The 14951-nt window shown below is 36.7% G+C and overlaps 1 protein-coding gene across 1 annotated transcript in view; it reads left to right on the top strand.

Annotated features, from left to right (window-relative positions):
* The window catches only part of LOC128664510 (transient receptor potential cation channel subfamily M member 7-like), a 288636-nt gene that overhangs the window by 132500 nt on the left and 141185 nt on the right, over positions 1 to 14951 (top strand). The window contains 2 exon segments of the mRNA XM_053719331.1: positions 5014 to 5142; positions 5603 to 5887. Coding sequence (XP_053575306.1) covers positions 5014 to 5142; positions 5603 to 5887 — 414 coding nt within the window.

Raw genomic sequence — 14951 nt, 5'->3', positions numbered from 1 at the left:
CCATAGAAAAAAGACTTTACAAAGTTTATGTAAGTCGTTTTGCGGTAAGGCCAAAGAAGTGTGCAGTGACCCTAAACCTTCAAGACTCGTAATACCAGCGGGCGTAAAAAAGCAGTGTTAGGACCTCTTAAAGCTGCTTTTTTACCCTAACGCACAACTCATAATCTAGCCGCTTGTTTTTCGTTGTTCCTCATCTACTTGATTTATAAGGCATGTACATGGTGTTCTTTACACACTTTTTTTTTTATCATTTTGATATATATGCTTCTTCTGAGACTGTATTTGGCAGGAAAGTTCTGTGGGTCATACTTCCTGAAAAGTAATGTCCTGCCTTCATTATTTGTCCACCTATTCATAGTGGTCTTGTGAGCTCTACGGCATCAGTATTGATTCCAACAAGTGATGACTCCCACCATCTGATGAAACAAAACAAAATGCATGCTTAGCTGATAAAATGATTTCTTTCATGATGGTGAGAGCCCACAAGGCCCGCCATTTAATTTTTCCCCCAGTTAGTGGCAATACTTGTTTTGCACCATTTTATTTTTTCTGCTTTTCTTTTTTGCTCATCTTCTTGGCTATATGTATTACTAAGGAACATGGGAAGTAGGAGGGATTTAAAGGGATACTAAACCCAATTTTTTTTTCGTTCATGATTCGGAAAGAACATGCAATTTTAAGCAACATTCTAATTTACTCCTATTATTATTATTATTGTTCTCTTGGTATCGTTATTTGAAAAGCAGGAATGAAAGCTTAGGAGCCCGGACAATTTTAAGTTCAGCACCTGAGTAGCACTTGCTGATTGGTGGATAAATGTAGTCACCAATCAGCAAGCACTATCCAGGATACTGAACCAAAAATGGGCCTGCTCCTATGTTTTCATTCCTGCTTTTTCAAATAAAGATACAGAGAGAACTAAGAAAATTGATAGAGTAAATTAGAAAGTTGCTTAAAATTGCTCTATCCAAATCATAATAGAAAAAAGTTGGGTTTAGTATCCCTTTAAATCTCTGACATGGGGCGCGATCCAATATAGATCGTAGTTTGCGGTGCAAGCGAGGGAACCCCCGCCGCCCGTAGTTTCAGCTCGCAACTCGAGCTATCCCATATACGGCGCCGTCTGATGCTAAAGTGCCGTAAGTCTGACAAACCAGCGATGTCCAGAAATCTGCGGAAGTACAAATTTCTGGAGTAGCCAGTGACTTACGGCACTTTAGAAACTGCCTGCGCCTACAAAACCTGACTAAGTTATTAAATCACCCGTACTGTCTAACACGCCTCCCAAACATAGCCCGACACGTATACCCCTCTATCCGCTATTCCCCATCACTCTCCTAATAATAAATGCATTAACCCCTAAACCACCGCTCCCGGACCCCGCCGCCACCTACATTAACTACCCCTAATGTGAGTTCCTACCCCGCCGCCACCTACATTAACTACCCCTAATGTGAGCCCCTATACCGCTGCCAGCTATATTACCTACCCCCTAATGTGAGCTCCTACCCCGCCGCCAGCTATATTAAAAATATTAACCCCTAATCTAATCCCCCTACCCCACCGCCAGCTATATTAAATTAATTAACCCCTAATCTAATCGCCCTACCCCGCCGCCACCTTTATTAAATTAATTAACCCCTAATCTAATCCCCCTACACCGCCGCCACCTATATTAAATTTATTAACCCCTAATCTAATCCCCCTACACCGCCGCCACCTATATTAAATTAATTAACCCCTAAAATACTAAACTATCCCTACCACTAAACCTAAGTCTAACCCTACAAATAGCCCTGAAAAGGGCTTTTTGCATGGTATTACCCCAAAGAAAACAGCTCTATTGCCAGTCCTTAAAAGGGCTTTTTGCGGGGCATGCCCCAAAGAAATCAGCTCTTTTACAAGCCCTTAAAAGGGCTTTTGGCGGGGCATTGTCACAAAGAAATCAGCTCTTTTGCCTATAATCTAAATCCCCCTATACTGCCGCCACCTATAATAAATGTATTACCCCCTAATCTAAATCCCCCTATACCGCCGCCACCTATAATAAATGTATTACCCCCTAATCTAATCCCCCTATACTGCCGCCACCTATATTAAATAGATTAACCCCTAATCTAATCCCCCTACACCGCCGAAAGCTATATTAACTATATTAACCCTAATTATATTAGGGTTAATATAGTTAATATAGTTATTATTATTATATATATTAACTATATTAACCCTAATTATATTAGGGTTAATATAGTTAATATCATTATTATATTTTTTATATATATATATATATATATATATATATATATATTAACTATATTAACCCTAATTACATTAGGGTTAATATAGTTAATATCGTTATTATATTATATATATATATATATATATATATATATATATATATATATATATATATATATATATATATATATATATTAAGTATAATAACCCTATCTAACTCTAACATCCCTAACTAAATTCTTATTAGATTAAATATAATTAATATTAATATTATTAATTAAAATATTCCTATTTAAATATAAATATACCTATAAAATAAACCCTAAGATAGCTACAATGTAATTAATAATGACATTGTAGCTATTGTAGGGTTTATATTTATTTTACAGGTAACTTGGTATTTATTTTAACTAGGCACAATAGCTATTAAATAGTTAATAACTATTTAATAGCTACCTAGTTAAAATAATTACCAATTTACCTGTAAAATAAATCCTAACCTAAGTTACAAATACACCTACACTATCAATAAATTAAACTAAAATACAATTAAATAAACTAAACTAAATTACAACCCCCCCCCCCCCCCACTAAATTACAAAAAAAAAAAATTACCCCAACATTGGCTGATTGAATCAGCCAATCAGATTCAAGTTCAATCCGATTGGCTGATTGGTTCAGCCAATCGGATTGAACTTGAATCTGATTGGCTGATTCAATCAGCCAATCTGATTTTTCCTACCTTAATTCCGATTGGCTGACAGAATCCTATCAGCCAATCGGAATTCGACGGACGCCATCTTGGATGACGTCATTTAAAGGAACCTGATTCATCGGGAAGTCGTCGTGCCGGATGGATGTTCCGCGTCAGAGGAGCGAAGAAAGAAGATTGAAGATGCCGCTTGATTGAAGACATAGCCCGGATGGAAGACATCTGCTCTGCCGCTTGATTGAAGACATCGCCCGGATGGAAGACTTCTTCTTTGCCGCTTGATTGAAGACATCGCCTGGATGGAAGACTTCTTCTCTGCCGCTTGATTGAAGACATCGCCCGGATCGGATGAAGAGTTCGGCCCGGCTGGGTGAAGACAAGGTAGGGAGATCTTCAAGGGGGTAGTGTTAGGTTTATTGAAGGGGGGTTTGGGTTAGAGTAGGGGTATGTGGGTGGTGGGTTGTAATGTTGGGGGGTGATATTGTGGGTGGTTTTACAGGCAAAAGAGCTGATTTATTTGGGGCATGCCCCACAAAAAGCCCTTTTAAGGGCTGGTAAGGTAATAGAGCTGTTAACTTTTTTAATTTAGATTAGGGTAGGGAATTTTTTTTTATTTTGGGGGGCTTTGTTATTTTATTAGGGGGCTTAGAATAGGTGTAATTAGCTTAAAATTCTTGTAATCTTTTTTTATTTTTTGTAATTTAGTGTTTGTTTTTTTTTGTAATTTAGTTTAGTTTTTTTAATTGTATTTTAGTTTAGATATTTGTAGTTTATTTAATTTATAGGTAACTATTAAATAGTTATTAACTATTTAATAGCTATTGTACCTAGTTAAAATAAATACCAAGTTACCTGTAAAATAAATATAAACCCTAAAATAGCTACAATGTAATTATTAATTACATTGTAGCTATCTTAGGATTTATTTTATAGGTAAGTATTTAGATTTAAATAGGAATATTTTAATTAATAATATTAATATTAATTAGATTTAATTTAATAAGAATTTAGTTAGGGGTGTTAGAGTTAGATAGGGTTATTATACTTAATATATATATATATAATATAATAACGATATTAACTATATTAACCCTAATATAATTAGGGTTAATATAGTTAATATATATAATATAATAACTATATTAACTATATTAACCCTAATATAATTAGGGTTAATATAGTTAATATAGCTGGCAGCGGTGTAGGGGGATTAGATTAGGGGTTAATCTATTTAATATAGGTGGCGGCGGTGTAGGGGGATTAGATTAGGGGTTAATAATTTTAATATAGCTGGCGGCGGGGTAGGAGCTCACATTAGGGGGTAGTTTAATGTAGCTGGCGGCGGTGTAAGGGGCTCACATTAGTGGGTGGTTTAATGTAGCTGGTGGCGGGGTAGGAGCTCACATTAGGGGGTATGTAATGTAGCTGGCGGCGGTGTAGGGGGATCACATTAGGGGGTTATACTTTTAATGTAGGTGGCGGCGGGGAGGGAGTTACGGGGCTCCAATAGATAGCGTAAGGCTTACTACGGCTGCATTTTGCGGTGAGATGAAAATGGAGTAAGATTTATCCATTTTCGCCACGTAAGTCCTTACGCTGTATATTGGATACCAAACTGCGCGGGTTTGGTATACCTGTCTATGGCCAAAAAAAACTACGGGCGAAGGCAGAAATATACGAGCCTAACTTCTAGGTTACGCCGTATATAGGATACCAAACCCACACAAATTTTGGCATCGCCGGCTTCTGCGGGCGACGCTGTATATCGTATCGAGGCCATGGTGTCTTTTGCCTCCTTCTAGTGGTCAGGAAGGGAATATTCCCACAGGCTATGACTCGTGGATTCTCACCATTATGAAAGAAATTAATTTATCAGGTAAGTATATATATTTGGTTTTTATTTAGTTGTTTTTTAAATTTTATCTCAAAGGAGTGACATATTTTTAAACATCCCTCTGTACAAACAATTGTAACCGTACCACATGATCATTTTATTATTGTCAACATGTTTTTGGATCATATACATATTTTTAATATGAATTTATGTTGCCATTTTTTCTCAGTTGGCTTACTTGGCATTTCTTATGCTTTACACATTTGTTGTCCTGGTAAAAATGGAGAGTTTTCCACCTGCACAAGAATGGATAGTAATCTCTGTCATCATCACGACAGGTGTGGAGAAAATACGAGAGGTACATTATTAATCAATCTGAAATATTACAATTTAAGAATGCACAAAAATTATAGAATTCATTTTAAATATAACCTTCTAAATAAACAGACTCAGACATGCTGTTTTTTTTAGTCTATTTTAAATTTATATATAAGACCAGCATGACATTCAAAGATGTCTGTAGAAATAACAAAAATGAATTTTTGACTGTTGCTTCAGTATACACGCTCACTGTCTGATATGGACATCTCCTCACAGCTATATTGGTGGACATAGAGAAGCCCAAACTAGCATCAAAAAATTGGTGTATTAAACACATTAAAATAATTATACAAATATCTTAAAAATACACAAATGTAACAAAGGTAAAAAAAATATCTTGAGATTGGGATAATAATTGTTGGTGCCACATTTGTTTACTATTGTGATTCTTGTCTCCAGTTAGACTAATCCTAACATTTCTATCAATTTATTTGCAGATTTTCATATCAGAGGCTGGAAAAATCCCTCAGAAACTAAAAGTGTGGTTCAGCAGTTATATGAATATAAATGACACTGTTGCCATAATTACATTCCTGGTTGGTTTTGGTTTAAGAATGGGCTCCGGGCGGCTAGTGGACGATAATACTTCCTATGACAATAACATTTTTATTGCTGGAAGACTAATATACTGCCTTAATATTATTTTTTGGCTTGTAAGGTTGTTGGATATCTTAAATGTGAATCAAGACGCTGGTCCCTATGTTTTAATGATTGGAAAAATGGTGAGTTTTCAGTGTTTTTATTTAGGGTACATTGCAAACATTTAGGGCTAGATTACAAGTGAGGTGCAGTTTTCCTATCGTTTGGACTCCATTTAAATTGTGTTCATAATACAAATTAAGCTAGAATCATTACCGCAATCTCTGAGCTGTGGTTAACTGTTTCCTGGAGGGAAAAAAATTATTTTCAAAATATATTGCACATAAAAGTTACAAGGACTCAAGGGAGATATGTGATCTTAAATATTAGAAAAAGAAGGCGCCAAATGACTTTAACATTGAGATACACACATATATATATATATATATATATATATATATATATATATATATATATATATATATACAAGTCTAAATATATATATTTATGTGTATATTTATATATATATATATGTGTATATATATATACTGTATATGTGTGTGTATACAGGGAGTGCAGAATTATTAGGCAAGTTGTATTTTTGAGGATTAATTTTATTATTGAACAACAACCATGTTCTCAATGAACCCAAAAAACTCATTAATATCAAAGCTGAATAGTTTTGGAAGTAGTTTTTAGTTTGTTTTTAGTTATAGATATTTTAGGGGGATATCTGTGTGTGCAGGTGACTATTACTGTGCATAATTATTAGGCAACTTAACAAAAAACAAATATATACCCATTTCAATTATTTATTTTTACCAGTGAAACCAATATAACATCTCAACATTCACAAATATAAATTTCTGACATTCAAAAACAAAACAAAAGGCGTGGCCAAGCAATCAACATGGAAGGACGCACAATTTACAGCTCCTTCAGAAATCTGTGTAATGGACTGCTTTTTCCTGTCTATGGTCTCTAGATATAGAGTTGATCTTTCCTATAAGAAGAATGAGCTTGAGGGGAACAACAGGAGCACTTTTTTAGCCACATTGCATGTCCTTCTAACGCAAGACTTGGAAGGCTGCGGCCTACTCACATAAGCCTGACGTCTCCCCCCTGGCCACCTGGGTTAAGGGGCCGTGCACAGAGCGAAGGGGAAGCTCACATTGTATACTCAGCCATCATTTTGCTGTGATCCGCTTTGTAAGCCTAACTGACAGCTATGGTCCGGACCTGTACCCTGACATGGGACGCACTGGCGGAGCTCCTGCGGTCTCACTACAGCAAGCTGGAACAACGCATCAAGCTAATTATTAAGGGTCAGAGATGCACAGACCCAAAGCAAGACACGCACTACGATACCGAAGAAGCCGCCTCTCGTGGCGCAGCTGCAGCCTTACCTGACGGACTGATTGAGGTGATAAGGCGGCCCATTCAAAATAAGCTAAGTAGCAGCCGATCGCACATTGAAGCGATCTCCCTAGCTCAGAGGCCTACTAGTTCCGTAGGTACAAAACAACTACCACAGCGACTGACCCACCGGAGATTTACAAAGAGACCTATACATAAGAGGTATACACAGGGTCTGTATATCTGGAACAAACCTCAAAACTAATAACTGAGGTTATTAGTTTTGAGGTTTGTTCCAGATATACAGACCCTGTGTTTGTTCCAGCATGGACATTCCTAGACATATTCAAATTACAGTCTTACATGTCAGCTAAAGCATAAATTCAACTTAATCGTATGTGAATAGAGTCCCTATCAATCTGCATACTTTTCACTGCACTCTGGTGTTTTTTCCTCTCCTGTAACTCTCTTTGGTGATGGTGCTGCTTTAAAATGTTTCGCCAGCATCAGAGAAGCATCACGTCCCACAGAGACTTACAGTTAAACAACTCTTGGTGAGACCGCCTTCAAACACTGATTTCAGCCCTTTATAATATTTTTCAGGCCATCTTGATTGCAATGTCGATCCCTTTTTAAAATCCCAATGCTTTTAACATCTGGCCTGTACTAAGCTAAAAGACATGCTGTAACAAAAAAGAGCAGGTTGGTTATAGGGACTACACCCAGGTTTACCGGACACTCCCTCACCCACAATCATCATATTGTTTGGAACCTTCCTTTGAGGAAACTGAAGGAAGTTTGGCCTAACAACACACATACTGTTTGGATCTTTATTTCACTGACAGTGTTTATCACCTTTTTTTCCACGATCTTTATACACGGACACATTTTTATACAGCCTTTTAAACACCTTTTTTTCCACTCTTGACATTTGATATTTCATTTTTTTGTGTTTTGGACCATTACAGTCACATTTTTTGGCACTGTTCATTTTTTGAGGGGGTACCCCCTTACACATAATTTTACCTATTTTTTAGAGGCACATCCGCACCTGATATAGGGAACACGGTTCCCATTGACATTTTTTCTTGCCCAAACCAGCATCATTTAATCAGACTGTTTTTAACGTATTGTTTTTATCATACGCTAATTTTATATGTCATTGATGTACTGTACCATGGATCCATGATTTCATTTATGTTTTAATTGTATTAAATTGTATCTATATATCCTTAATGGTTTGTATCCATTTTGGCACTTATTTTAAATGATTTTTAATGATATTTTAAATGATATTGGACTATTTGCTTATTGAGGGCCCCAATTCGATGTTTATTAGCCCATTTTAGTTCCTCCGCCTATTTCTGGCGCTCCAAGGTCCCTTTCCTATTCTATAAAAGCCGGAGTGGGATGAGTCTGAAAGTTTACTTCAAGATGTGTGGTGTGTAGTGTTGGGGCCCCGACTACACTGCTTACTGCGCACTAGCTTTTTACTGAGGCTCTCTTACTAAATTTTTTACTGAGGCTCATCTTACCGCCAGACTAATAGGAACTGTATGTCTGTAAATTTATTGCATGCCTGTATTTATTTCAAAGAAATCGCCTATGTTTTATGTTTCCTGTTCACCTACTGGGGCTTACCCATTATCACATCTTAAAGCTATCTCAGATGTAAGAGTTAACAAGTGAGGTCTTAATTAATGATTGTTAGGCAAATATGTTTTGTATACTAGCGTGCATAAGATAGTAGGATCTAACTATCCATGTTTATAGGTTAACCAGTTTGACTGTTTAAATGATAAATAACGGTATATAAAGGCCTACCATACCCATACCAGTGGTGTACAGCCCTATTCGGACTGGTAAGAGGAGTGACATGGATGCCCTGACGCCCGCCATAGCTTGAAACATAGGGCTCGAGTATTCTCCCCCATTGTTAGTTGACATGAGCAGCCCTAGGGCGTCTTGAGCATAAGTACAGATTCCTGATCCTGAATATGTCTAGCACTAGTATTTTTTCAGCCTTTACTTAACATGCAAGCAAATTGTGCAGCTAACCACCTATACTGATTATGTTTGCTTCCCTTTGCCAAGCTCTGTTTATTTGGCAGAGTTGAGTTGTCTCTGCCCTGTTCAGTAACTTGTTGCTGAGCCTTTATACTGTGAATGTCGAATTATAGATTCATGTGCCCTCCTGCACCCCACGGGGCTTTATTAGTTGTTCCTGGACCTACCCGAGGTCGGTGTGACATAGGAGGGTAAGCGTTGAAGATGGGCCCATTAGGGACCTATCTTCATTTAGACCCCCCAACCTAGATGGTTTCTTTGTGGCCCCGAGGAGGCCTCTACTGTGTAACTGAGGAAAGGGGGAAGAAATACAAGAAAAATTGAGGGAAGTGTCAGAGTTGCTCACCTAGGATTGCAACTTTTATGTTGTAATTTTTCTAACAAATTCTGTGTTTTGTTAATTTTATGTTCTGTGAGCACAACAGCTGTTGTTTTTTGTTTCTCTCAATAAAAATATAAATTTAAAAAAAACAAAAAAACAAAAAACAAATGAGTGACCAATATAGCCACCTTTCTTTGCAAGGACACTCAAAAGCCTGCCATCCATGGATTCTGTCAGTGTTTTGATCTGTTCACCATCAACATTGCGTGAAGCAGCAACCACAGCCTCCCAGACACAGAGGTGTACTGTTTTCCCTCCTTGTAAATCTCACATTTGATGATGGACCACAGGTTCTCAATGGGGTTCAGATCAGGTGAACAAGGAAGCCATGTCATTAGATTTTCTTCTTTTATACCCTTTCTTGCCAGCCACGCTGTGGCGTACTTGGACGCGTGTGATGGAGCATTGCCCTGCATGAAAATCATGTTTTTCTTGAAGGATGCAGACTTCTTCCTGTACCACTGCTTGAAGAAGGTGTCTTCCAGAAACTGGCAGTAAGACTGGGAGTTGAGCTTGACTCCATCCTCAACCCGAAAAGGCCCCACAAGCTCATCTTTGATGATACCAGCCCAAACCAGTACTCCACCTCCACCTTGCTGGCGTCTGAGTCGGACTGGAGCTCTCTGCCCTTTACCAATCCAGCCACGGGCCCATCCATCTGGCCCATTAAGACTCACTCTCATTTCATCAGTCCATAAAACCTTAGAAAAATCAGTCTTGAGATATTTCTTGGCCCAGTCTTGACGTTTCAGATTGTGTGTCTTGTTCAGTGGTGGTCGTCTTTCAGCCTTTCTTACCTTGGCCATGTCTCTGAGTATTGCACACCTTGTGCTTTTGGGCACTCCAGTGATGTTGCAGCTCTGAAATATGGCCAAACTGGTGGCAAGTGGCATCTTGGCAGCTGCACGCTTGACTTTTCTCAGTTCATGGGCAGTTATTTTGCGCCTTGGTTTTTCCACACGCTTGCGACCCTGTTGACTATTTTGAATGAAACGCTTGATTGTTCAATGATCACGCTTCAGAAGTTTTGCAATTTTAAGAGTGCTGCATCCCTCTGCAAGATATCTCACTATTTTTGACTTTTCTGAGCCTGTCAAGTCCTTCTTTTGACCCATTTTGCCAAACGAAAGGAAGTTGCCTAATAATTATGCACACCTGATATAGGGTGTTGATGTCATTAGACCACACCCCTTCTTATTACAGAGATGCACATCACCTAATATGCTTAATTGGTAGTAGGCTTTCGAGCCTATACAGCTTGGAGTAAGACAACATGCATAAAGAGGATGATGTGGTCAAAATACTCATTTGCCTAATAATTCTGCACTCCCTGTATATATATATTTATATATATATATATATATATATATATATATATATGTGTGTGTGTGTATCTATATATTTATTAATGTATTTATATGTGTATATATGTATTTACAGACATATATACAAATATAAAAACATTAATATATATATATGTATACATATATAGACATATATATATAAGTGCATTGGAGCCTTATCCCCTTAAGTAGATGAAAACAAGTAAAAGCATACTTATGAAATATTTATATTTAATATAAGTTTTAACTATGTATTTCCTGTAAATATTTCACATTCCAATGTTCTACACATACCAGAATATGTTTTAAGTATTTTTAAATAGATATTCCTATATATATCTGTATATCTATACCTATGTATATAATCATCTATATATGTGTGTATATATATATATATATATATATATATATATATATATATATATATATATATATATATATATATATAAAAGTATAAATATATTTGTTTAAAAACCCATCATATGTGTAGAAATATTTATGTATTTATGAATAAATAGAACATATTCCATTACGTAAATAACATTGGAAAATGAAATATTCATAATGTCATGCCGGGTTAGCGCTAATGAGAATATGCTATGGTGTTTGCGAGAGAGTGGGTGTTTTTTTTTCAACTTTTTTTCTCCATTGACTTCTATGGGGGAATGCATTAACAAGATTGCGAATTTTGACTTTTTGCACAAGTCGGGTTACCGTTGGAGAAAAAAACTGTTTATTTTCAACTTGTAAAACAAGCGCAACCGACTAGCACAAAAATTTAAATCCTAGTCGACGTTTCGCTATAGCGAAAACGCAAAATACTGCTCCACTTGTAATCTAGCCCTTAGTGAAATAGAATTTGGGTCTAACCTGTAAACCAGGGGTGTCCAAACTTTTTTGGAAGAGTGCCAGATTTTATGAAGTGAACATGTGCGAAGGCCGACCATTTTTATATGACGTGTCCCAGCAGGGATATATAACAAGGAACTCTATGAAGAGTATATATTGTATTAGAATTATCATTCAGAAAAAGGTATAGGACAGGTAGTTCCAGCAATTAGTTATATGCCGTACAATGGAATTAAAATGTAATTCCATTGTACAGCATATAAATAATTGCTGGAACTACCTGTCCTATACCTTTTTCTGAATGAAAATTCTAATACTCTTCATAATAGAGTTCCTTGTTATATATCCCTGCTGGGACACTTCATATAAAAAACACCTAATGTTGATAATACTTCCTTATAGTGTTAATTAACTAATATAAAGGGTGTACTTCCTTATAGTGTTAATTAACTAATATAAAGGGTGTAACAAACACATATATTGTGTTAATAAATTATTAAATGCTTGTCAGATGTTATCGTAATACTGTCTTAAAGCATATGAAAGTTCTCTTCACAGGGTTACGTTAAAGACAGTTGTTATTCACTTCACAAGGTTACGATATTTAAGTTATTTAGCCTATGTGAGAATTTCACCCTATGTAGCATCCATCTTCCTATCTATTCGGGGACTCACTGGGGGTGAGCGGCGGTCGGAGACTCACTGGGGGGCCGTATAATGTATATTTTGAAAATTATCTGTGGGGCCATATCAGTCTGGTACTCGTGCCGCAATTGGCCCGCGGGCCGGACTTTGGACATGCCTGCTGTAAACTAATTCTATTCTGTATATTTGTCAGTGGATCATTTCGCCTAGATAACATTCCAATTGTAAATATAACAAGTGGTTGTAACAACAAAAATCTGTGTTAAAATCTATAATGATTTCATATGAGTCAATATAACTTATAAATACTGATAATAGTTCTTGATCTTCGATATTGGATACCAACTACTTAGGGTTAAGTGAATGTATTTCCCATGATATTCCAAATCTAATGTTACTAAAGAACAAATGTTAACATTCAGCAATGAATATAAGATTTGAATGTTCAAATGATTATGTAATGAAAGAGTATTCATTACTTTATATTTTCTTTCATGTAATTGGCAAGAGTCCATGAGCTAGTGACATATGGGATATACAATCCTACCAGGAGGGGCAAAGTTTCCCAAACCTCAAAATGCCTATAAATACACCCCTCACCACACCCACAATTCAGTTTTTACAAACGTTGCCTCCTATGGAGGTGGTGAAGTAAGTTTGTGCTAAGATTTCTATGTTGATATGCGCTTCTCAGCATTGTTGAAGCCCGATTCCTCTCAGAGTACAGCGAATGTCAGAGGGACGTGAAGGGAGTATCACCTATTGAATACGATGATTTCTCTAACGGGGGTCTTTTTCATTGGTTTTCTGTTATCGGTCGTAGAGATTCATCTCCTACCTCCCTTTTCAGATCGACGATATACTCTCAAATTTACCATTACCTCTACTAAGAACTGTTTTAGTACTGGTTTGGCTATCTGCTATATGTGGATTGGTGTCTTTGGGTGAGTATGTTTTCATTTACTTAAGACACTCTCAGCTATGGTTTGGCACTTTATGCAAATTATATATTATTGTACGTATATTTGCCATGAGTCAGGTTCATAAATATGAAACTGACTGCAGACTGTCAGTTTCATATTTGGGAATATAAACACTTTAAGAAATTTATTTCTTGCCTGGGGTTTAGTCTTTTTCAATTTGACTACTTTTTGCATTTGCGGGTATTAGGCCCGCGGGTGCGTCAAATGTTAGACTTTATTACGTCATTTTTGGCGTGAACTTTTTTGGCGCGGGAAATTATGTTTTTTGACGCAACTTCGTCATTTCCGGCGTCATACGTGACATCGAGACCTTTCACACGGCAGCATCATTAGTGACGCAAGTGTGTAATTTCCGGTCATTTTTTGCGCCAAAAAAGTTTACGTTACGTTGTGCGTCATACTTGGCGCCAATTTTTTCTTCATTATTTCAATACCCCATTGTTGTTTGCCTCCTGCTTTCCTTTCTATCAAGAGGCCTATGCTTTTGCATTTTTTCCCATTTCTGAAACTGTCATTTAAGGAAATAGATAATTTTGCTTTATATGTTGTTTTTTCTCTTACATTGAGCAAGATGTCCCAATCTGATCCTGCCTCTGAAGTTTCTGCTGGAACATTGCTGCCTGACATGGGTTCTACAAAAGTTAAGTGCATTTGTTGTAAAATTGTAGAAATTATTCCACCAAATGTCATTTGTAATAGTTGTCATGATAAACTTTTACATGCAGATAGTGTTTCTATCAGTAATAGTACATTGCCAGTTGCAGTTCCTTCAACTTCTAATGTGCATGATATACCTGTAAATTTTAAAGAATTTGTTTCTGAATCTATTATGAAGGCTTTGTCTGCATTTCCACCTTCTAATAAACGTAAAAGGTCTTTTAAAACTTCTCATTTAGCTGATGAAATTTCAAATGACCAACAACATAATAATTCATCCTCTTCTGATGAGGATCTATCTGAAACAGAAGATCCTTCCTCAGATATTGACACTGACAAATCTACTTATTTATTTAAAATAGAGTATATGCGTTCTTTATTAAAAGAAGTGTTAATTACTTTGGATATTGAGGTAGCCAGTCCTATTGACGTTCAGTCTAATAAACGTTTAAATGCTATTTTTAAACCTCCTGTGGTTTCCCCAGGTGTTTTTCCCATTCCTGAAGCTATTTCTGATATGATTTCTAGGGAATGGAATAAGCCAGGTACTTCCTTTATTCCTTCTTCAAGGTTTAAGAGATTGTATCCTTTACCAGCAAAATCTATAGAGTTTTGGGAAAAGATCCCCAAAGTTGATGGGGCTATTTCTACTCTTGCTAAACGTACACTATTCCTATGGAAGATAGCACTTCCTTTAAGGATCCTTTAGATAGGAAGCTTGAATCTTATCTAAGGAAGGCCTATTTATATTCAGGTCATCTTCTCAGACCTGCTATTTCTTTGGGTGATGTTGCGGCTGCATCAACTTTTTGGTTGGAAAATTTAGCGCAACATGAATTGGATTCTGACATATCTAGCATTGTTCGCTTACTGCAACATGCTAATCATTTTATTTGTGATGCCATTTTTGATATTATCAAAATTG

The sequence above is a fragment of the Bombina bombina genome, chromosome 6 (genome assembly GCF_027579735.1).
Source record: "Bombina bombina isolate aBomBom1 chromosome 6, aBomBom1.pri, whole genome shotgun sequence".
Taxonomy (NCBI): Eukaryota; Metazoa; Chordata; class Amphibia; order Anura; family Bombinatoridae; genus Bombina; species Bombina bombina.
The sequence above is the reverse complement of the archived record's forward strand: the minus strand, read 5'-3'. Positions and strand labels throughout refer to the sequence as shown.